Here is a 22,141-nt window from a genome sequence, read left to right as displayed (position 1 = left end):
CGTGTAGTGGGTCCCCGTCCCCATCCACGGCCCCCTCCTCTCGTGCAAGCAAGTTCGATTCCAGTCGGGTTAAGTCTCTCTCTAGCTGGTGTCTCACATGCCCTTGGGCATGCAGGCAGTGTCCTCGGATCACTACCTTGAAGGCATCCCACTCCACCCTGGGATTGGTTGCCGTACCGGCATTGTCCTCAAAATATTGCGCAGCGCGCTCAAGCAGGGCATCACGGAAAGCCGCGTCCAGCAACAGCGCAGGCTGTAGGCGCCATGTAGGCACGGGGGGGTGTGGGCGGGCCCAGGCTATGGACATGAAGTGTGGGTTGTGATCCGAGTGTGTGCGGCCCATGTACTGTGTGTCTATCACATGGGGCAGGAGGTCAGCGAACACCATGAACCGGTCCAGGCGGACATGCAGGTCGTGGGCGCCAGAGTAATAGGATTATGTCCGCGTCCCTGGATTACGCTGCCGCCAAGCATCATGCAGATCCCATTGTGCGGCCCACTCCAACAGCGCTTTCGTGGCTCCCCTGGTAGAGGCGTTAGCTGGGGGCGGGGAGGAGCGATCCAATGTGATGTCTAAAGTGCAGTTATAGTCACCCCCTATGATCCACGAAGTTGCATGCCAAGTCGCCATGGTCGCTGATAGCCGCGCCAGGAAGCCTCCCTGATCAACATTCGGGGAATAGAGGGATATCAGTGTAATAAACTGGCCATCCAGCCTGCCCTGCGCAGCTGTATATCTGCCCTCCCGATCCACTACAGTGTCAGTGGCTTCCCACGGGGTCCCTGGGCGGACCCATATCAGTGTTCCGCGAGCGAATGAGGAGTATTCCGTAGCATACAGTTGCCCTCGCCATCTACGATGGAGCGCCCGCACCTCAGCTCCGTTCAAATGGGTTTCTTGGAGCAGCGCTATGTTGACTTTGTGCCGCTTCAGGTATGAGTAGATATGATAACGCCTAGCCGGTGTGTGCATTCCCCGGACGTTCCAGGTGCATATTTGTATATTAGCCATAGCGGTCGCGGGTGTGTGCATCTCCCTCATTCCCCCAGGGCGCGGCCCCCATCTCAAGGATCCCCCAGGCCCAGCAATCCACTCCCATCGTGCAGCTAAATTGAGTTTTGTGTGCGCATTGTCTTGATCTCCAGTATAGTAGGGGGAGAGGGAAGAAAGGGAACATATAAAGCCTTAACATGGCAACAACAAAGTCCAGAATACCAAAAGGTCGGCTGCACAACGGGTCGACGTCCAAACACTCGAGTGAGCTCATGAACTATACAGTCTTAGGGGGTTCGTGTGGTTTATCTCTTAACAGGAACCAAAACAGTGCAGTCCTGGAAGTGCCCTACATTCCCCCCGGGTGGGGTGTGCATGCCACTGCTGGCCGGCTGGCGTCTAGTGTCTGTTGTTCAAGGCCGTAGCAGCTGTGCGCCCAGTTGTCAGTCTAGTGTGGGCGGGGGTGTCAGGGGGGGCACGTCCCCCTCCGAATGTACCTGTGGCAGCGAGCCGGTGATTAAGCACCGTGAGGTACATTTGCATGTCTGTAAAGTGGGTGAATGAACCACATGTTTATAACTGGAGAATGTCCTTACAGTGTCCAGCTCCGTGGGCGAGCTCCCCAGGGCATCGGCGACGTGGGCGCAGGGGGCCCCAGGCAGGGCCAGTGGCACGAGGGGCAGCCAAGCAGGCACTCAGGTAGGCCAGTGTCACGCAGCAAGCGGCAGTCCACTACCGGGCCCCCTCAGCCAAAGAGGTCCGCTGTTTGTGGTGTGACCTCCGGGGGCCCCCCAGAGCTCTGCGTGTCCGGGATGCCATAGATCGCCTCATCATCCGTCGAGGATACCGCCGGGCTAGCGTCCGGCCGGATCGACGGCGCCGGGGAATTGCTGATTTCCGCCACCCTGCGCAAGGCATCCCGTTGTTCCTGCTGGACGAGGTCCACCGGCGGGGAGCGGCTCATCGCTCCCCGGGCCGGCGGCGGCGTGGGCGACCCTAGGCGGCGCCGTCGTCTTGATCCTCGTGCCCTCTCCGCTGCAGCAGCTCCCAGCGCCCGTCGCGGCGCGTCCGGCATTGCTCCATCGAGCCAGGCCTCCGCTTCCTCGGGACTCGTGAAGAAGTATGTTTTGTCGCGCGCCACCACTCTGAGTTTGGCTGGGAAGAGTAGCGAGTACTTGAGGGCCGCTTCGCGCAGTCTTCGTTTTATCGCCAGGAAGGAGTGCCTCTGCCTCTGCACTCGCGCCGTGTAGTCCGGGAAGAACATCACCGTTGCATTGTCAATGGTGATTTCCCCTAGATTCCTGGCTTCGCGCAGTATGGCATCGCGGTCTCTATAGTTGAGTACCCGAAGGAGAAACGGTCTAGGATTAGAGCCCGGAGGGAACGGTCTCGTGGGCACGCGGCGGGCTCTCTCCACCACAAAGTGCGGGGAAAGCGCATTGTCCGGTAGCAGGTCTCGCAGCCAGTCTTCAACCCTGCGGGCAGGATCCGCCTCTTCCCATTTCTCCGGGATGCCCACGAGGCGGACGTTATTTCTTCGTGCCCGGCCCTCCGCATCTTCAGCCCTACCCTCCAATAATTCCACCCTGTTCAGGAGGTCTTGCACCTTTGTTTCCGTCCGTTTCGTCGCTGGCTCGATATCCGCCATGGTGTCCTCCAGCGTTTGTGTGCGTGCTTGCAGTTTTTTATGGTCAGCTCGGAGGTGGGTTAAATCTATTGCCACGCTATCAATTCGGGTTTCCAGGGAGGTGCGTGTCTGCTGCAGGGATTCTTCCATCCTCTCCATGGCTGCCAGGACGCTGTCCAGTTTCGCCGCCACGTGTTCGGCATCCATCGTGGGTGCTGCTTTCTCGTGCTTTCCCCTCTCCACCGCAGCTCCCGGTCCGGTGCGCGTCCGCGCCCCTCTAGGCATGAAGCCGGTGGCGTGTGCAAGGTGTTCCGTCCTGTCACAGAGGAGCAGGGGCCCGTTCCGCGCGGCGAAGCGGTTCCGCGTCGGTAAGCTTTCGTCGCGGATCCTATCCCACTCTGAGGGAGAGGGGCGGCTCACTTCTCCACCTCAGCGCAGCGCCAGGCTCTGCCGCCCCGTGTTGTACGTTGCAGCCACCGTGAGCCTAGGGGTCCCAGCCAGCAACTGGTCCTGCCGCAGCCGGTATGGCGCTCGATGGCTCCCTCCAAGGTGCGGGTCGCGGCTGCGCCCCTTTTCCACTTTGCGTTCGTGGTCGCCCCCCGCAGCGGTCAGAGGCGCTGGGGTTGTGCTGTGTGCGTCCAGAGGGCCCAGCCCAGCGCTCCGGCAGTGGCCTCAGGGCCCACAGGCGGCGGCGACATGTGCTGCTATGCCTTTCAGCGGTGTAGCCTTCATCCAGTGCAAGTCCACTCCCTGCTACTAAAGGCCTGCAGGGAGCCAGGAGAGGGAAAGGCGCCTCGATTCAGCCGTAACCAGGACAGAGCGCGGGGGGAAAAGGCAAAGCCCGTGTGTCCCTTCGCAGGCCCGGAGACCTCCGCCGCCGCCCGCCAAAGTCCTTCTCAGCCCAGTAGTAGCTCGATGGCGGTCTCTCACACGTGGCAGCGACCAGGCACCGCACCCCCTCGGCTCCACCCCGCCGCTTCCAGGGCCTCAGGCATGCGACTCACTCATAATCCGGGCGCCACCAGCAGCTTCCCCGCGTTTCCTCCGAGTTATCCCCAGCTCGCCGCCACCTTCCGTTGGCTCTTCGTGGGGGAGGGGGGGGTCCTCCAGGTGTCCCCAACTGTGCCGTCTGCTCCGCCGGGGCGCCCCCACAGTGATCGCGGGCCTCCACTCGGCGCCGCAATAGTTCCCCCGCAGGCCGCAGATCGAGGCCCAAGGATCCAGTCAAGGCCGCGGGTTCGCGTAGTCGCGGTCCCCGGCCGCACGCTCAGCAGGGCGGCTCCAGTCCCGCCGGCAGGGTCGGTGCGGCGCTCCGTCGCCGATGCACTTCAAAGTCGGCCAGAACACGGGGAAGGTTCCGTAGCAGGCCCGCCAGCAGTAACGGGCAGTGCGGAGGAGTTTTTGTCGGATAAACGACCCAAGGCAGGAGGGCTCAAGCGGGAGCTCTACCCGGGCACGTCTGCTTCCATCGCGTGCTAAGCCACGCCCCCCGTTGCATGCTTCATCATAGTGCCTCTCCTCACACCGGCAATGGGTTGGGATGCCTATGTGGGGTACAATCCTCGTAGGAGAGGAGCTCTTGAGGTATATGAGAGTTTGGTGAGGTTCCACTATGATGGTCAGTATGTGTGTCTAATGGAGCCTGTAGAGGAGAAACAGAACTACTAAAACTACCTCCTAGTGGATCCATATCTACAAAACTGTCAAATCGGTCTTCTGAGCCTAAGCTCCGTAGACTACTACAAATGCAAGCTGGAGAGTGTGTTCTTACTAAACCTTTTTCAGGGCTGGGGATTTCTGTAATGTAGATTAATTCGCCACTGGGAAAAATTCTCAATGCGCAAGCTTTGCATCAAGAACATGGGAACCAGAGTCGTTGGACAATGCTTTTTGACCAACTGATTGAAAATATTTCTCTCTACATTCCCTTTGAATTTCACAAATTCCATTGTCAGACTGAAGCTATCCAATGCCAAGACGATTGAAATAGTACCAGAAAAGCCTAGACAGTGGTGGTATCCAGAGGTTCTACACCCTTGTGTACCACCCCCCAAGATGTTGCAATGCAAGCAGAAACTTCTATTGAGAATGCAAGGCAAGATTCTAAATTGCATTTGTGAACATATCCCTAGAAATTATCAGTATGGGCATATTAATTTTCTAACAATGCATCACGGAATTGTTACACGCCGTTTACGTGTTGCAGAAGAGTTGCACATTTGTGAAACATTCAAACACGTAATCAGTGGTGTAGTCAAAGCTTATCCAGTTTATTTCCATAGTTTATCCGTACTTGTCCGTCACGTCAAAGAAACAAAATTCCAATTTTTCATGCTTTTTAATTGCACTAGAATTGCCCATCCGGGCTTATTCACAGGCACGTAAAGAAACTTCATTCCTCCAGTACATTAATTCACCCAATGCATTTCGGTCATTCTTCGACCTTCTTCAGGGGTATCTACAATTAATTAAAAAATATACGTCAACCCCACATAGTTTACATACAACAATGGTTAAACACGAACACATGTTTTATCTGCACCCCAAAATGAATGATCTACCCGTCTTAAACAAATGAACAACTCCCATCAATTATTGTGTGCCTCGCCGATTCACCCACCCACAAGCAGTCCCTGTTATTTACAACCACAGTAACCCTCCCCGTGCTTAAAACAAAATGCCTCTCTAATGCCGCTCCAGGTCTAACTCCTAATACCGTAAGCGTTTAACCCCTCAGTTGTACCACCTATCTAACTCATTCCCCCACTCCCCAGTTTGTACCTGCAATAACTGTGCAGTTATCTCGATCGGTATAACCACCAAGTTCAAACGCCATGTAGAAACCACTCAATCTACCTACGTACCTATTTTTAAACCAAGCATTCAATCTCGATCGGTATAACTCTTCTGCGACACGTAAACGGCGTGTCACAATTTCGTGATGAATTGTTAGAATTATGCACTTAGGAGCGGAGCGTACAAAGAGTGTATGCACGCCAAACTAGAGAAAAGAATGATGAACTAAAATCTATGGCAAAAACGGGTGTGCTTCAGACTTATTTAAATGAATCATTTTAATTTTCTGCTAGAATGTATCAACATTCTTAAAAAGGCTAAATGTTCTTCCATAAGGGATTTTTAAGCATTTAAATGGAAGAGGTTTTTCATATTATTCTTGAGAAGCAACCATGGTCTATAAACTGTCGGGAGGTTATAATCATTCCTTATCTACTCCATGTGGGCCAACTGAGACTACAGTACGCTTCTATTAAAGTTCATCTTGCTTCTATTGCAGCATTCAGAAAGTGATGAGCTCACAGATCTTTCTTTATGATTAAAATACTAATATAAAAGACCTGTTGAAAGGATTCAAGAAGACTTTATCCACCGATTAGACGTTGCCCTCTTCCAGGGGAGTTGAATATAAGGCTTATCCAAATTGATGGCTCCTCAATTTGGACCCTACATAAGGCCTCATGCACCTTCCCTGAAAGGTAGCTTTTTAGTGGCAATCACTTGGCGAGAAAAGTTGATGAGTTCCCAAATCTTTCTTCAATAGAATCACACACAGTCAATGTGTTACAGACACCTTCTTTTGTTACCTAAGGTCGTTTTAGACTTGCATATACACCAAATGATAACATGATAACACTACGAGTATTTTTGTGTAATTATTTTTCTCAAGCAGAGAGATCACTTCATTAATTGGTATTTATGGTCCACTCAGAAATGGCATGGCTTCCTCAAAGCACACTATAACCAGGTGAATAGTTTCATGTATTGCTTGTTGTTATGCGTTAGCTTAAAAGTCTCTACCTAGGAACTCTGGAGTTAATTCTACATACGTTTAAGCAGTATCTGTTCCCTGGGTAAGGAAAGTACCTCTGGCTAAGATTGGTATGGCAGCCCCTGGAGATTAGCACACATCTTTTCCAGGAAATATTACTTGGGGGAGAATTAAAGAGCGGTCACTGTACTACATCAGTCTGCATTGTGAAATCTGGTTGGCATTTTTTGAGGTGATATAGGTCTGTCGAGTAATGGACTGCTGCTTATAATTTATTGACAACCACAGATTGTGGGCTATGATTTCCATTCTGTTCTGCCATTATTACTATCAGCGAGGATCCTACTAAGAAGAAGGAAATGTTATTGTAATCCTAGTTCTGCATCATAGGAATCCTCACTGAAGTCATAAACAGCCCTCCCTTCTCCCTGGTTGTCAGTGTTACTGTTAGCATTTGTGTTCACAATATAGTTAGTATTGCTGTTCAAAAAGATCTTGGGCTGCGAATCAAACTGCTGGCACAGTGCATGCTTTGAAATGGAAGCTGTGGAACCCTGAAAAGAACTGTAGATGTTATCTGTCACCCACACTGTAAAGCTATATGTGGAAACCAATGGCCTAGTTAATGTCACTACAACACAGTTTCTGCAATACTGCCCTGACATGCACCTTTTCCTTTTAGATAATGGAGCACAGTTATTTCTGCTAGGTGCGGCAAGGTGGTCTTACTGCTATATATGAGGAAGTTCTTTACACACGAAAAGAGCAGTAAATGCCACCCTGTCTTGCTGTTCATGGCAGTATCACTACGCTGAACATTAAGGTGCCTACCTCCCACTACAGAATGACTATGTAGTATTCATTAAGAAGTGTTCCAAAGTCCCGCAACTGGGTTGGAATATTCTACATTTATAACTTCAGTGAGGATTCCTACAATGCACAAATAAGATTACAAGTAAGTAACATTTCCATTACATACAATCTGATGCTTGCCCTACACTGTATCTTAAATGTAGGCTTTTAACTCTCCACACTAGGCCTTAACACTAAATGGATTCTAATTAAATACTGTGATGGGCTCGGTGATTGTGAGGTAGGTGGTATAGAATATATTTTGCACTTCATTCTTTTTGTACCAAGTCACTTGCATTGCACAGCAAATGGTTGTAACGTTTATTCAAGTACTATAGCATCATAATCCCCAATGCCGCACATTTACTTAGTTATAGAACAGGTGAAGCCTTAATATGTTTCCAAGTGAATTCATACATCTGGCAAGCATGTTTACTCACTAGACAGGTATAAGATCAGCAAGTCTCCTGCATTATCGCGATTCTTCTGTTAAATGCACTTTTTGCACCTTGCAATGGTAGGTTTGTGAGAAATTGTGTTTATTTTAAAATGATCAATGTTTTTATTTAGAACATTGTAAAGGTAAATTTATCATTTAAATGTTTTATTTATTATTATTAGGAAGTTGACTCGTTGATGTAAACTAATTTTGGCTAAAGGATTGTTTTTAACTTGCATCTTTTATTGTTACGGCTATGCTGAGCAGAACACAGCCTACTGCTGTGACTCATAGGAAAGAAAAAAACTTACAACTGAACTACGTGAACATCAGTATTTGTATTAAGTATGTTAGCTGAATCGAACAGAAGAAATCGGCAAATTCGCTTGACCGTTATTGTTTCTGACTTCAGTGTTCTAATAACAAGTATTGCTATTCATGGTCAGTGTTGTTCCCATACGCTTGGCTTTGCCTATTCTACGCCTGGTCTCTGGGGCCAGGATCCCTGGAAGACTGTAGCATAAACAGACAGGAAGTAGAGTTTCCCCCTTCCCTGATTCATTTCTGTGGTTCCTCCTCCAGTTTGTTCTAGTCCCTCATCATGGAATAACCACGTGATATCATCAGGAGTGGGCGATAAATGTTGTGTGATGTCACTTGTATTCCCTGTGGCCTTTCATTGAATCGACGTCCTTGTTCTTCACATAGATTTTTTCGCAACCACACCTGTTAGTATTTCTAGATTGTGTAGTTTTATAATTTATGAAATAATGTATCCTGCTTTTCTTTGAACTGTTACGTTGGAAATCTATTTTTGGTCTTCTGTGAAACAACAAAGGTTGCAGTTCCCACAGCGAAAATAGCCTTCAGAGATGACTGTCAGTGTGTCTTTGTAATCTCTAATTGTTTGCGTGGTATATTAACATTTTCCAACATGCCTCCAGGCATGTGGCTTATGTGCGGCAGGTGTATTTGAAAACAGCGTTTAAGGGTATACTTACTGAGAAGGAGTTGTTATCAAGGTCAGGTAAGCATTAGATGAACTACGTGGATCTTCCAAACCCAAATTAATTATACATTAATTTCCCCCTTCCAATATTGCTAAATTCAGCTGAATAATCTCTACGTCACTTTAGTACTAATGTGCCATATTCATCATCTTGCTATTTTTGTAGTTGAAATCGAATTTAATTAGACTGTGTAGTTTAGGTAGGAGGCTTTAGCAAATGACTGCACCTATATTTACAGACATTTTGCTCTTTCTCGCTAAAGATGTGCAGATCCCTAACCTGGAGTAAAGACAGCATTTAAAAAAACAGACATTAAAATAAGTATGCCGCTCATATGTATTCATGTGTACTGAAAGATTGCATCAAAGTTGTATTATAGTCACAGGTCACACAGTGAAGATTGCTTACCTAAATTAATGTTTGCATGTTCTCATGCACTGTTTGTATTTTAGAAAAACAGACACCCTGGCTCCTGCTTCATCAAAAGAAGACAAAGATCAAGGAGTTGAAGACAAGAATGTAGTGAGGAATGATTCATCTTTGTTTTTGGAAACTTATACTGGGCAGACTACAGAGGACTTGTACAAACAACAGAAAGACATGGAAAACGAGACTGAGAATGCTGCTGTTAATAGTGGGCTGGCCCAAGAAAACAGGACAATTAGTTCTTCAGGTGGTAGTTGTGCCAGACAGGATTTATCAGTGGGAAGTCAGTGTATAAAGAAAAATGTAATCGTTCACAAAATTGTGGCAATAAATAGCAGCGGATGTATACCAAGTGAAGAGACCGTCGTTGTGAATACTCTTCCTGTTCCAAAGAAGACAGCACACAGTGCCTCTGGTCCCTCAAAAACGTCACTTGACATAGAGTGTAGTACTATTATTCCACCTTCCTTAAGACCAGAACTGCTCAATTTTGTTGGTGATTGGCCAGTAGAACAATCAATGGGTCAAAGGACTCAAAGAATAAAAAGGACAACACTGTCCAAAACGAATTGTGATGTATTGAAAGATGTCAGCCTACAGCCTGTTGAATCAAGCACTCAAGCAGGAAGGGAGTCTGAGGGGAGCTTAATTAATATTCCGGCGGAACCGCTGCACAAAGAATCAGTGGATACTATTGAGAGTCAAGATGGTAGAGAGATAATCTCAGAGCCCGTTATGGTTTCTGATGTGCATGATGTAAATGATACTGTTATACCCGATTTAAAGAACAATGAAGGAGATTGGCCTACCGCATTAACACTGGAACAGAGACAAAAGTTGAATGCACAAAATACCAGTTTGAACAAAAATGTTGAATCTGGTAACCTGCTAAATTCAAGTGATTCGTGCCCAGATGTCGACCTTCAGGGGACATCAGACAATACAAGAAAACAGATGGTGACGGAGACATCAACTTTTCAAGATGATGAAACAGCAACATGTGAAAATAATACCCAGAAAAGCAGTTCTCAAAATAGAAAAGCTTCCAAACCTTGCAAACTTGCCTTTACCTTTACTAAAAATAGCACCTGTTTCTCGGAATGGAGAGATCCGCTTCTTACTGATAACTCAGAAGGTGAAATTTCTGAAAGCAGTTTCTGTGCCAGCTCACAAACTGAGCCTCAAGAATTTGCACTTCTTTGGAGACTAGAGAAAAAAATAACAACTGTTTCTGAGTCTTCGAAAGTTTTAATTGGAAAAGTAGATCGATTTCAGTCATCAAACATAAATATAACTACAGATGCAGAATGTCAAGAAATAATCCCATATAGAGTAATGCATGATAAAGGCACTTATGTAGAGGAAAGCGAGCTTATTGACGAAGATAACATAGAAAATCTAAAGGACTTGTGTAGGATGTTCAGATCAGTTTCATTCGATGTTTTGAAAGACCTATATGAAAGGTGTAACAAAGACATTGGTTGGGCTACGAATCTCTTGCTAGACTCTGGGGAAAAGCTACACAGAGAAGATGATATAGGGGGATCTTATCATTTTGATGCTTATCAAACTAATTTGATTTCAGATGTGACAGTCTTACAATCAAGTAAACAAGGAAAAATGGAAAGCTGTGAAGAAAATCAAACTGTTTCACAGTCCAAATTAGGTTATGAAATGGATACAGAAGAATTTGGTCAAATCAACGTAGATCAGGCTGTTTTTAAGCCACAATTGAGGTTGCATTCAGGCAACAAAGTTAACAAGGACATTTTGGAGGAGACTAATGAGCTGGCTAAATGCAAACATAGCATAATGGCCATATTTGCCAGTACTGAAAGTGAAATACGAGAAGTAACTCCAGAAACAAAAAACGAACAAGAAGACTTGGTAATGAGCCAGCCATCAAGTGATGCTGTAACAGAATTATGTAATATGCATGATGATTTATACAGCATTGACATGGAGGTCTTAGTAAAAAATAGTCCTCAATCTTCTGTTTCTGTGGATGCTCACATCGGTCTACAAAATGTTGATGAACATGAAGATCATCCCTTATTAGAAGAACCTGAAATACAAAGAATAAATGTTATGAGTGCTTGTTCTCTTGCCAACAATTCTCTCTTAGAGAAATTCAGTTTGAATGACACGTTATCAACTATTTCTGTGGAATCTGAAATCAATAAATTTTTCAGCCAGGATTTTGAAAAATTCCAAGTGCAACATGACATTTGTCCTGTAAGACAAAATCCAGAAGCTTTAGGTAACTCACAACACCACATTGTTGAGTCCAGAAATGCTTGTATTGAGGGACTTGATGAAGTAAATAAAATGCATTTCCAAGAATCCAGGATAAACACTCAAAATTCAAATAACTTCTCACGCAAGTCCATGAATATCGATTGCCTCCAGCTGTCTTTACCTCCTGAATTGGCCTTTCAGCTCAGTGAACTATTTGGCCCTGTGGGAATTGGTCTAGGTATGTATCGTTAATCTTTTTTTTATTCTAACTACATGTATATTAGAGTTTTGCTGACCTGTAAAAACATTTTATAAGCATTGTTCTATAGTTTGTGTCTTTGAATGTGAATATTTCCCGGTATTCTAAAATACTGTTGTACACTAAAGAAGCCTTTACTGGTATCGTATATGCAGTCACGCGCAATCTTTCAATATTGATGGTAAATTAATTTTGTGAACAATGATGACTGTGACATATATTTACACTAGAGCAGCAGTTCACAAACTTTTGACTTATTTGGCCCTCCACTGAATAATTACTGAAAAACTGGGGACCCCGTCCTAATCAGTTTCTATGATTTAAACCTCAAAACTATACAAAAAAAGCAAAACAAATATAAATCAAACAAATACACAAAATATTAAATATTTTAGTTCATTTTCAAACATAAAATATACAAAAATCAAATGTTTTATTTTAATGGCAAGGTTGGATTTTAAAATTTTAATTTTGGTTTTATTTTTGAAGATAAAGCAATATGCTACATTTTAGCTTATCTCTTTGTATTGTTTTGCTCATAATGCATGTTGTATTTTTTCTCAGCACATACCAGTACTTCAATTGAGGCCACCAATCGTCCATACTAGATGTTGTTTGCTGTATTTGCGGTGGTCTTATGAATCAAACTAAGGATACCAACTTAATTGTTCTCATCCAATTTCAAATTCCTTTATATTTACAGACCATTTGATAATTTTCACTATGATTTTTTATGTATATACATTTTATTAATGTAGGAGGTTTCATAATGGATGCACTCCAACAAATTTCTGCAGGCAGGAAAAAGAAAAGGAAGGGATGTGTGAGGATGTGTATTGCCTTCTGGAATAACATCCTATAAGACCCAGTACAAAGATTGCTGGTGGTTTGTCGAGTCCCTTTGTGATAGTAAGACCAACCTTGGCCTACAAAGTGAGAAAATTGTGGTGTTAAAAGGTTCCTTTGGTGGAAAAGGTATACCACTAACCTGCAAGCACAACTGTTTTTGGAAATAGATGGTAGAAGGAGAGCATCAGGGGCCAGACAGAATGAGGGTATAAGCAGAATAAATTTGGACCCTGATGAGAGCGAGACAAACTGGGTGTTGATGTATACATTATCTGTGAGTGTTCTTGGTCACTTAAAATGTATGAGCTCAGAAAGCTCATAGATGTGATGCATATTACCATGTAAATTAGTGGTTTCCTTAGCCCCCCCACCCCACCCCCTCGTTTGAATCTCAGTTTATATTCTGCATTTGCATAAGCTGGAACTGAGGTGTGTTCATAACCTGCACCATGATATATGATCATGTGTTGCAGAGCACAATGACCAGGCTCGAACTAGGGCGGAAAATAGGCCCAGGTACCAAAATAAAAGTGGCCCCCGTTATTAAACTGTGTTGGTTTTTAACTTTAAAGACAACCTGTATACATTTTTTCCTATGCATGGATTTGAACTTGTTGCAGGCAGTGTTGTAACATTAGGAGAATTAACAGTAAACACAATCTCAGCAGATCATAAAGTAGGCCAACAAACAGCCAAAAAGCCAGCCCACACGCTGACCTGTCAGACCAGCACATCGAGAACTGCTTGACTGCTCTATAGGCCAGTTTGACCCTGACAATGATCAGCTCTCGAGCTGTGATCTTTGAGTACATGACACTTTGCTCTTCGTTTTCTGATAATTCAAAACCTTGGTCCCCAGTCTAGTAACAAAATGAAAACATCCTTCTGTCCCTAGTGGCAGTTTCATAAACAAGGTGAACGCAGAGACTGAGGAATGAATAGTTGAGATATAGAGCAGATAGATTGCAACCAGAGTGAAACCAAGGAACATGCCACATCTACTTAATCTCTTTGAGTCTGAGTAGAGGGTGGAAACAGGAAGTGGTATAGATAGAAACAAGATACAGGGAACCAAGTTGGGTAGAGGTACTAAAGAAATGCCCTACGATGGAGGGAAAAATGATAATACTGGATAAAGCAGTGACCACAAACCAGAAACTGAATTCTGTCTGAAAACACGAGAGACACTGCTGGGAATAGCCTAGGAAATACCACTGATTGAACTATTCCCTAACCTTACACTAGGATAGTTTATAGTACCACATAAAAGTGAGGAAGTCCTGCAGTACAGGAAGTTAGATAAATTTGCCAGGCTGAATGAAATGCTAAAGACAACTCAACTCAGCTCAGCTCCTCAAAAATGCTCAACACTGATGACAATACAATTACTTCTACCATTACAATCTTTAAAGCTATTAGTGACTCAAAGGGGTTGCTGGATACCGATATCATGGAAACAGAATCTTCGGTTTTATTGTAAATTTTGCACCTGGGAGCTGGAAAACGTTGTAAAGAAAATGAGCATCTATATTATAGAATTACACAAAGTGGAGATTACACTGTCTAGATGCAGATATAAGTGATAAGATACTGTCCAACTGCCTGATGGTGAAAGATCATGGAAACTGCCAGTGTCCAGACCGGTGCTAGGAGCCCAATTTGTAAGACCCCTCATTTGCAAAGATTGTGATATCCCCAAGCTGTGTAAAAATGAGCCAGCTAATCTATGAATCACTAGCACACAAAACCTTTCAAATGGTGAATGCGAAACTCATAGGGATACATTTACAGTATGTGCTACTGTACCTTACAACTATACTGGTAAACGAAAAGGTCAAGGCCATGTTGGCTGAGACTCTTTGAAAGGCCTGGGGTTGGACAGAAGAGAGAACACATTTTTTTGAATGGGTAAAAGAGTCAGTCGCAGACACTTTGGTGGAAAGTTAGATAGCTTAAAACTCCTGAAGGAAAGCAAATAGTGACAGTGGACTAGTGAACACGGGTATTAGTGGAATTAATCCCCCCTATTAAGAAGGGGACAGAGAAGAACCTAGTAGAAGATCCAGGGGCCGAAGAGGAGTCCTAGGTAGTGAATCAGAGCAATCACACAGGCCAGAGAATTTCAGTGTAGGAAGTGCTAAATTGCAAAACTAAATTATGAAAATCAACACTGAAAATTGCAAGTGATCATAAACTGAGGCTAAGAATGAACAGGCCCTTAGGAGAATGTGGCTAAAAGTGAATGACATTATAAAGCGAGGTGCATGGTTTACATGGAGGTAACCCTCATATCAAGAGGTCTTAGAAACAGAAATGGTACACTGAATGTTTTTGGAAGCATGGCTGAATCACAAAGGTGTGAAAGGTGTTTTTGATGGATGACGTATGGAAACGTGAAGGTTTGGGAGGGGGGGGGCAGCTCCATGTTAGGGTGTGACCTCACAAGTTGGTTATTAGGAAGAACAAGACAGACAGGAAAAGCATGAGGTCTTTCTGATTCTTCCACGCAGCCAGTCTTAGTGAGGCCAACTCTATGAGAGGGGATTCATGCAAGAATCGGAAGACCTCAGAGACCTCGATTTCATTAAGCATTAAATTGCGGTATAATGCAGTAAAATATCTCCTAATGAAGGGTAATTATTCCATTAAATGTATATGTACACTGTATTAAGGTACAATAAGTGAAAGCATTTTGTTAATTTCTATAGAAGCATATGATGAATATTCCTAACTTTAAATGTATTAATATGTAATTCAACTGTTTCATACATTCCACAAAGGGTCTCATTATGAGGGACCGATGCCAGCCTTGTTAAATATCCACCTCCCAAACCTCCAAATAGCCAGTAACCGTCGCATTATTAATCCCTTGGAGTAAACAGTTCTTATGTGTTGAAGCCTAAGGTTCCTTAAGTAGTGAAGGATTTCCAGGGCAGTTGGCAATTCTGGTCCTGTTTCTCCTGGTTCCTTCATTACTGCCTTTAGCAACCACATTCTGCAGATTAAATGCACCCAATCTGTGGCCAGTGACAATTATCTGCCCAATCAGGATCTACATGGCATTTGTAATCAAGCCTTATATGTATTAGACAAGAAGGTAACACTGCACATGTCCTTTATTCTTTGGAATAATGAGAGAATGAAAACATCAGTGGAAGTGAAAGGTAAAAGCTTAAATCAAGTTTCCACAGGAATCACATTTGAAATATCCAGCTACGGACTGTTTTGCAGCCTTGCATATTGTGGCAATTTCAGTACTGCTCACACAGGGAGTTAACCAGAGAAAGTCAGATGTAGTACATGACCATTGCTCTTTTATTGTCTCAACCAATCCGTAGGCTGTCTCATTTTCAGTAAAGGGTATGATGTTACTGTTTATTTGGATCCTTCTTTTTTCAGGTTGCCCTATTTCTTTATCTCCTGGAGGAATTTTAGCTGTGACTGCAGTTCTTGCTGTTTCAGCAGTTCTGCAGTACCTCAGGCAGACAACAGTTAGTCTACTCAGCTTTGTATCTCATGTTGTGATAGGAGTTACTCTCTTGGAGGGGCTGAAATTCTTTCTTGAGGAGAGAGTGCAGAGAGTGATTATACATGTGAAGTTCAGCATTTTGCTTTTACGTAACATTTACGTTGTGTCCCTTGTCATGTTGATAGTTGTATGCTGAGTGGTTGGATTCATTCGCAACTATACATCTCTTATCCTTAAATTTAAGCCATCCAATCAAGCTTTTAAGATGAAAGTCGTTAATTACCTCAAATGGGTGGATGGATATGTGTTAATTGAAACTTATTCCGAAGTAAAAAAAAATAGCAATAAATAACAGCAGTTAGACAATCAATGGGGAATTGACACGTACAAAAAGTATTACCATTAACATCGAAAACTCTGCCGCCCCATCAACAGACCAATTTGTTGTGTCTAAAGTGTTTTCCAGTCCTTTTATTTACATACTAAAACTAACAGCTGAAAACATGTAGAAATGCACACAAATAGGTAGCAGATCTGAAGGCTTAGAGAATACGGAGAGTGTCCATTTAAAAAATGTAGTAGCTTTCTCTATCCCATCATGTCTGATGTTAGCAACTGCTAGAGACCAACAGTTAATTTTCCTGCTGGTGCTGAGAGGATCTCAAAACACTTTTGGGGGTTTCTATACCCTGTTTTTTGTCAGAAAATAATTATGTTCTGCACCTGTCGCATTTCACTTGTTGTCCTTGGATCTTTTACGTGTCTTTTGAGGTAAATTTGTTTTCTCAACCCATGATTTTCTCATGAAAATGCAATTCCTTCTTTGTAAAGTGTGCCAGCTGTAGGGAAAAGGCACCAAATTACCCATATACTCTGTGTGTAATCTGTCTCTCAAAGTCGGCCACAGAGTCTAGAAGGACCATAAAATATCGTGAGTGCATCTGCCCCAGGGCAGGCTGTAGGATGACGGCTAGACACAACAGATCAGAAAGGTGCAGGAGCAGCCATGTTAGGAGCTCTTTCTAATCCTCCTGCATTCTCAGTCCTTAAGGAATCTCGAAGGGGGAGATCCAGGGAAAGGAATAGGCACAAGAAACACCACCCCATCACAGCCATTTAATATTTAGGAAACCAATGTCAAAGTCAGGTGGCATTCCATACTCTTCACTGTCAAAGACGGGCTTGATGCCAATGCCAACTCCACAGACTGGCCCATTGTCTCCATCGAGTACACCATCGCTCTCAAGACATGACACTCAAAACACTTGACGTCGAGGCACTCACTGTTAAGACATTGAATGTTGACCTACAAATTAGTATCAAAGGAAGTACCTCAAGAAGAATGTACTTGTGCTCCGAATGTGCTCTGGGGAATCCAATTTTGCCGATCTTTTTTCTTCCAGAAAATCTGGTGCAGACACTGAGCCTTCACCTCTACTATCAGTGGTGATAGTTGTCATCTTGCCGAAATCTTTGCCTCTACCGAAAAAGCTTAGGGAACTTATCTGGTACCTATCTTAAAAAGGTTCCTGTAACTCCAGGTGTTATCACCACATAAAAGAAAAAAGAAAGAGATCGCTGCCGTATTCTTTGTAATCTCATTCAAGCTCTTTGGTGTGCGGTCTCTACTTCGTACACTCTGTCATCACCTGACTCCTATATAGATTCTCACCTGTAGATGACATTTCCACCTCCCAAGAGATATTGTTAAGAGCGGCAGCGAAGTTGAATATCCCCATGGAGACACCTCAGACATCTGATTTTTTGAGACACAGCAGTACAGGCCTTATTTAAGGCTTTTTGCCCTCTGGTTCCTGGTTTTGCAGAGTTAGTAAAGTCCTTTTCCCTGGCAACAGAGAAGTGGCACTGGCTGTTAAAGAAATTGAAGCCTCCTGGTCAAGATCTGGTGTTTCTAGGATGGAAAGTGTCAACCTAAGAATCAACTATGTCTCAGTTTAGGAAGAGCAGAAGACAAGGTGCATTAAACAGAAATGTAGTGGGCAGCTCATAGGGACATTAAAACAGACAAATGCAACTCTCTTGCTAGGCTGCTACAATAGAGCCTTGTAGGAGTCCATGAAGATGTATGCAGATGACCATCCAAAGAATGAAGGGAAAAACTGAAACTCTCCCTAGCTCCGTTCTGGTGCAAGTCATAAACTGCTTCCTGAGAACCGGCATCATACCAGACTGCCTCAAAGTCGGCCAAGTCACGCCACTACTGAAGAAACCAGGCCTCGACACCAACAACCTCAACAACTTCAGACCCGTATCCAAAATCCTGGAAAAGTGCGTTCTCCTACAACTGACTTAGCACATGGACAGCATCAACCTTCTAGACCCCCACCAAACGGGCTTCAGAAAAGGCTGTAGCACCGAAACCGCGATCCTTAGCATAGTGGACGACATCCACAAGTCTCTTGACACTGACCAACGCTGCATACTCATTCTCCTGGGCCTATCGGCAGCCTTTGATACGGTAGACCACAAGCTTCTCATCAAGGCTCTCCAAGAAAGGGTAGGTGCAGATGAGGTGGTCCTACACTGGTTCTCCTTCTTCCTACACAACCGCGCCCAAAGGATAATAATCAAACCTTTATGTCCGACCTACACCCCGTCAGCAGAGGTGTCCCTCAAGGCTCAGTACTCTCCCCTCAATATATACATGGAACCCCTCACCAACCTACTCAAAAAAGCCAACAGCCCATTCCACCTTTTTTTTTTTTTGATAAACAATTTTTTTTTTTTTTTACAAGAGGAATGCACCAGCCATATCACATCCCCTTCCACCTTTATGCTGATGACACCCAGATCTATCTGGAAACCTCCTCCATCGCTGACATTCAGAGACTCAACGACACCCTAAGAGAAGTTCAATAATGGCTACAAATAAACCACCTAAAACTCAACCAAGATAAAACAGAAATCCTCCTCATCTCCAACAAAGAAGAAAACCCGCATATTAAGGAATGGCTAAAAGCAATCGATACTCTCAACGGCAACCTCACGCTGGCCAGCTCTGTAAAATCTTTAGGACTCACCCTAGACGCAAAACTCGACATGTCCAAACACATTAAGAAGTCCGCAAAGAGCGCCTTCCTCAATCTGAAGCTACTCAACAAAATAAAACCTTTCATCCCGCCCAAGGACCTCAAACAAGCCACTCAATCACTGGTGCTATCTAGACTCGACTATGGGAATGCAGTCCTCACCGGCACAGCAAAATCACACCTAGCTCCCCATAAAACTACTCTCAATGCAGCAGCCAGAATGGTCACCGGAGTTAGGAAATATGAACACATCTCTCCCGCACTCAGAGAACTAAAATGGGTCCCAGTCGAAATGCGCGCCAGTTTTAGAACCGCCTGCCTCACGCACAAAGCCCTGCACACAGGGAACGGACTACCTGGCCTCCAAACTCAAGAAGGCCGGTCAGGCTAGGAACCTCAGGAGCTCCAATACCCTACTACTCATCCCTATGAAGACACGCAAAAAAAAACAGCTACTCAATCCTTTGCTGGGAGCGCTCCCAAAATCTGAAACTCCATCCCAGCGTATATCAGGACTATCCCTTCCTTTGTAAAATTCAAGAAACTCCTAAAAGTCCTCTTCCTCAACTGTGCCTTCCCGAACCGAGAACCGATGCCAAAGCGAACCAGCATGCACTATACAGCACCCTGACACTGTCATTAAGACCTACCTCTTCCTGCTCCCCGTACCTCTTCCCCCCTGAAAGAGGTTCAGCCCAATGACAATGTGCACCCATCGAGGTATCGCAGAACTCCCTTCCTCAGTGTGGCACAGCACGCTGTGACTTCCGAACCAATATATATACCTCCGTCTTACTATGTGACTCTTGTATTAAAATTTGTTGTAAAGCGCTCCGATACCCTCGGGACTGGCCAGCACTATATAAAACTCCTAAAATAATTAATTAAATAAATAAAGCTTTCTAGAAATCTTTCATGAGGGTCTTCTGGTGTAAACCAGGTGATTAGTGCATCTTCAAAATATTGCCTCATTATTACATGACATAGCTTCTCATTAATTAGCCTAATTTCAATAAGGAACAATTCATAACAAAATATCTTATACCCTTGATTCTCTGTATCTGTCCTCTCCGGTCCACACATAGACAAAGAGATGTAGAGAAGGAAGGTGGAGGTAGAGACTTTGAAGGATATTATTCTGAAAGAAAATACATCTTTTAGATATCAGTACAGACACAGAAGATAGCACCCATATCAGCCTGAAAGGATGCAAATCTCTTTCTGACAGCCACAAGGGCAGCAGTAGCACCAACCGGGGTTACATTACCACCAAATAAGTCGTTATGGGGCTGCGGTTCACAGCATTAACCAGATTTTGACAGTAAACCCCAGAATAACAGACAATTACTTCCCACTTCCCTTTCTGTTTACACCATTTCACTGGGAGGGAAGTATTACAGATTGTTTTGAAGAGGTGCTTAGCATAACCAAAGACAAATGGTTACTGTATATTGTCCAACATGGTTATACCCTTGTTTCAAGGCACCTCCTCCTCTTCCATACCACGGAAGGAATCACCAGCTTTTCAATTATGTCTAGTGAAAAATTCTGCTACAATAGAGAGGCATATATCTACCCTCTATATCCCAAAAAGGAAAACCTAGCTAATCGAGGTCATTCGAAATAAAGATTTCAAAACAACTTGTAGACTGATTTCTGATCCCAGTGAGACTAAAAAGTGCATAAAGAAAGCAATGTTTCAGATGCTGGCTCTCCATTAAATAATTCTGTAACTAAAGCTAGGGAATTGGATTTCTGCAGTGGACCTTTATGGTCTCTACTTTCACAGGGGTCTCAAAACGCAAACATTATAGGGTTCCTGGTAGAAAATTCTCATTTGCAGTACAGAATGCTTCCATTGAGCTTAAGATCTGATCATTGAACAGTTTACAAATATATGGCTTTAGTAGGGGCATTTTTTGGAAGCAGAAGATTTTTATATACCCATCTATGAACGATTGAATAAACAAGGTCAGTAGCCCTCAGTCTGCTCTGCGATATTTTCGAATCATTACAAGCACAAGCTGGGTTCTGCTACACTGTCAAAAATCGGCTTCTAGTCCAATTCGGGTTCTAAATTACATGGAGGGCAATATAAGCAATGAAACAGGCAAAGTGTTTTCTTCAGACGATGGGTGTTATTAGTAAGGTAGAAGTGCCTTCTCCTGTAGTAGTCTTTCAATCAGACAGTAAGGCAGATTTCATCAACTCTGGGTGCCATGGTATCATACATCTTCAATTTACCAGATACCAGGCTACAGATCAGGCCCTACAATAGTAAGACAATAATTGAAATCAAATACATGGAAACCCCGAGCAGAAGCACGCTGATCTCTTCCATGGTCCAACCTCATGCAGGGAGTACTGTTCACGCAGGATACTCATGTAATTAGAACTGATGCATCTCTCCTTGGTCAGACAAGGAATAGTTATACCACAGCAATATATTGAAACCCAGGATGATCATCGTTGCCCTGGACTTGCCAAGGCAATAACATATCGAATTCACCTCTCTGAAACACTTCACAGGAAGTTTTTATGCAAACCCAATCTTGTTACTATATTCCATGGACTATTGTTCAATGCAGGTCTAACATCCTTGAACTTGGCCGCATGGCTTATGAGTTCATCTAATATGGGCTTTCGAAATAGTCGAAAGATTGCATGGACATTCTTAAAGAATCTAAAGTGCCTAATGCAAGAGTGTTGTATGCCTTCAAACAGAAAGGTTTTTTCTTATAGTTTCAATGGAAAAACAAAGTCTCTCTCCTGTCAAGTCAAGTCAAAATGCTTTATTCAGTTAAAAGACAATAACCATAAAAGCAACAAAAATACAAATACAGTTAAAAAATAATTCAATATATAGTTATTTGTTACAGGGGAGAAGTGCAAAAAGATTTCCTTATGGGAGTTTAAAAGTTATCTATCCATTGATTTACGTAATTTAAAAACATTTTAAAAAAATTCTACCAAAGAAGCAACAATAAATACAGTGTCCATTCTTTGCAATTCTAAAAACGCTGGGCGGCATCTATTTACCTTCAACTCTTTAAGAATTGGGACAATAAATTTCCTACGGGGCAAAGTGTAAAATCTACAAAAGAACAGCACATGGATATCAGATTGCGTGGATAATTCATC

At 43.9% G+C, this 22,141-nt stretch overlaps 1 protein-coding gene across 4 annotated transcripts in view; it reads left to right on the top strand.

Moving 5' to 3' along the window:
- Nucleotides 1-22,141, top strand: part of N4BP2 (NEDD4 binding protein 2) — a 1,530,410-nt gene that overhangs the window by 719,401 nt on the left and 788,868 nt on the right. For all 4 annotated transcript variants that reach the window (XM_085642232.1, XM_085642233.1, XM_085642234.1 and 1 more), the window contains one exon: nucleotides 9,162-11,611. In XM_085642232.1, coding sequence (XP_085498358.1) covers nucleotides 9,162-11,611 — 2,450 coding nt within the window. The remainder of the gene's footprint in view (nucleotides 1-9,161; nucleotides 11,612-22,141) is intronic.

The sequence above is a fragment of the Triturus cristatus genome, chromosome 2_2 (genome assembly GCF_964204655.1).
Source record: "Triturus cristatus chromosome 2_2, aTriCri1.1, whole genome shotgun sequence".
In the NCBI taxonomy this organism is placed as follows: domain Eukaryota; kingdom Metazoa; phylum Chordata; class Amphibia; order Caudata; family Salamandridae; genus Triturus; species Triturus cristatus.
The sequence above is the reverse complement of the archived record's forward strand: the minus strand, read 5'-3'. Positions and strand labels throughout refer to the sequence as shown.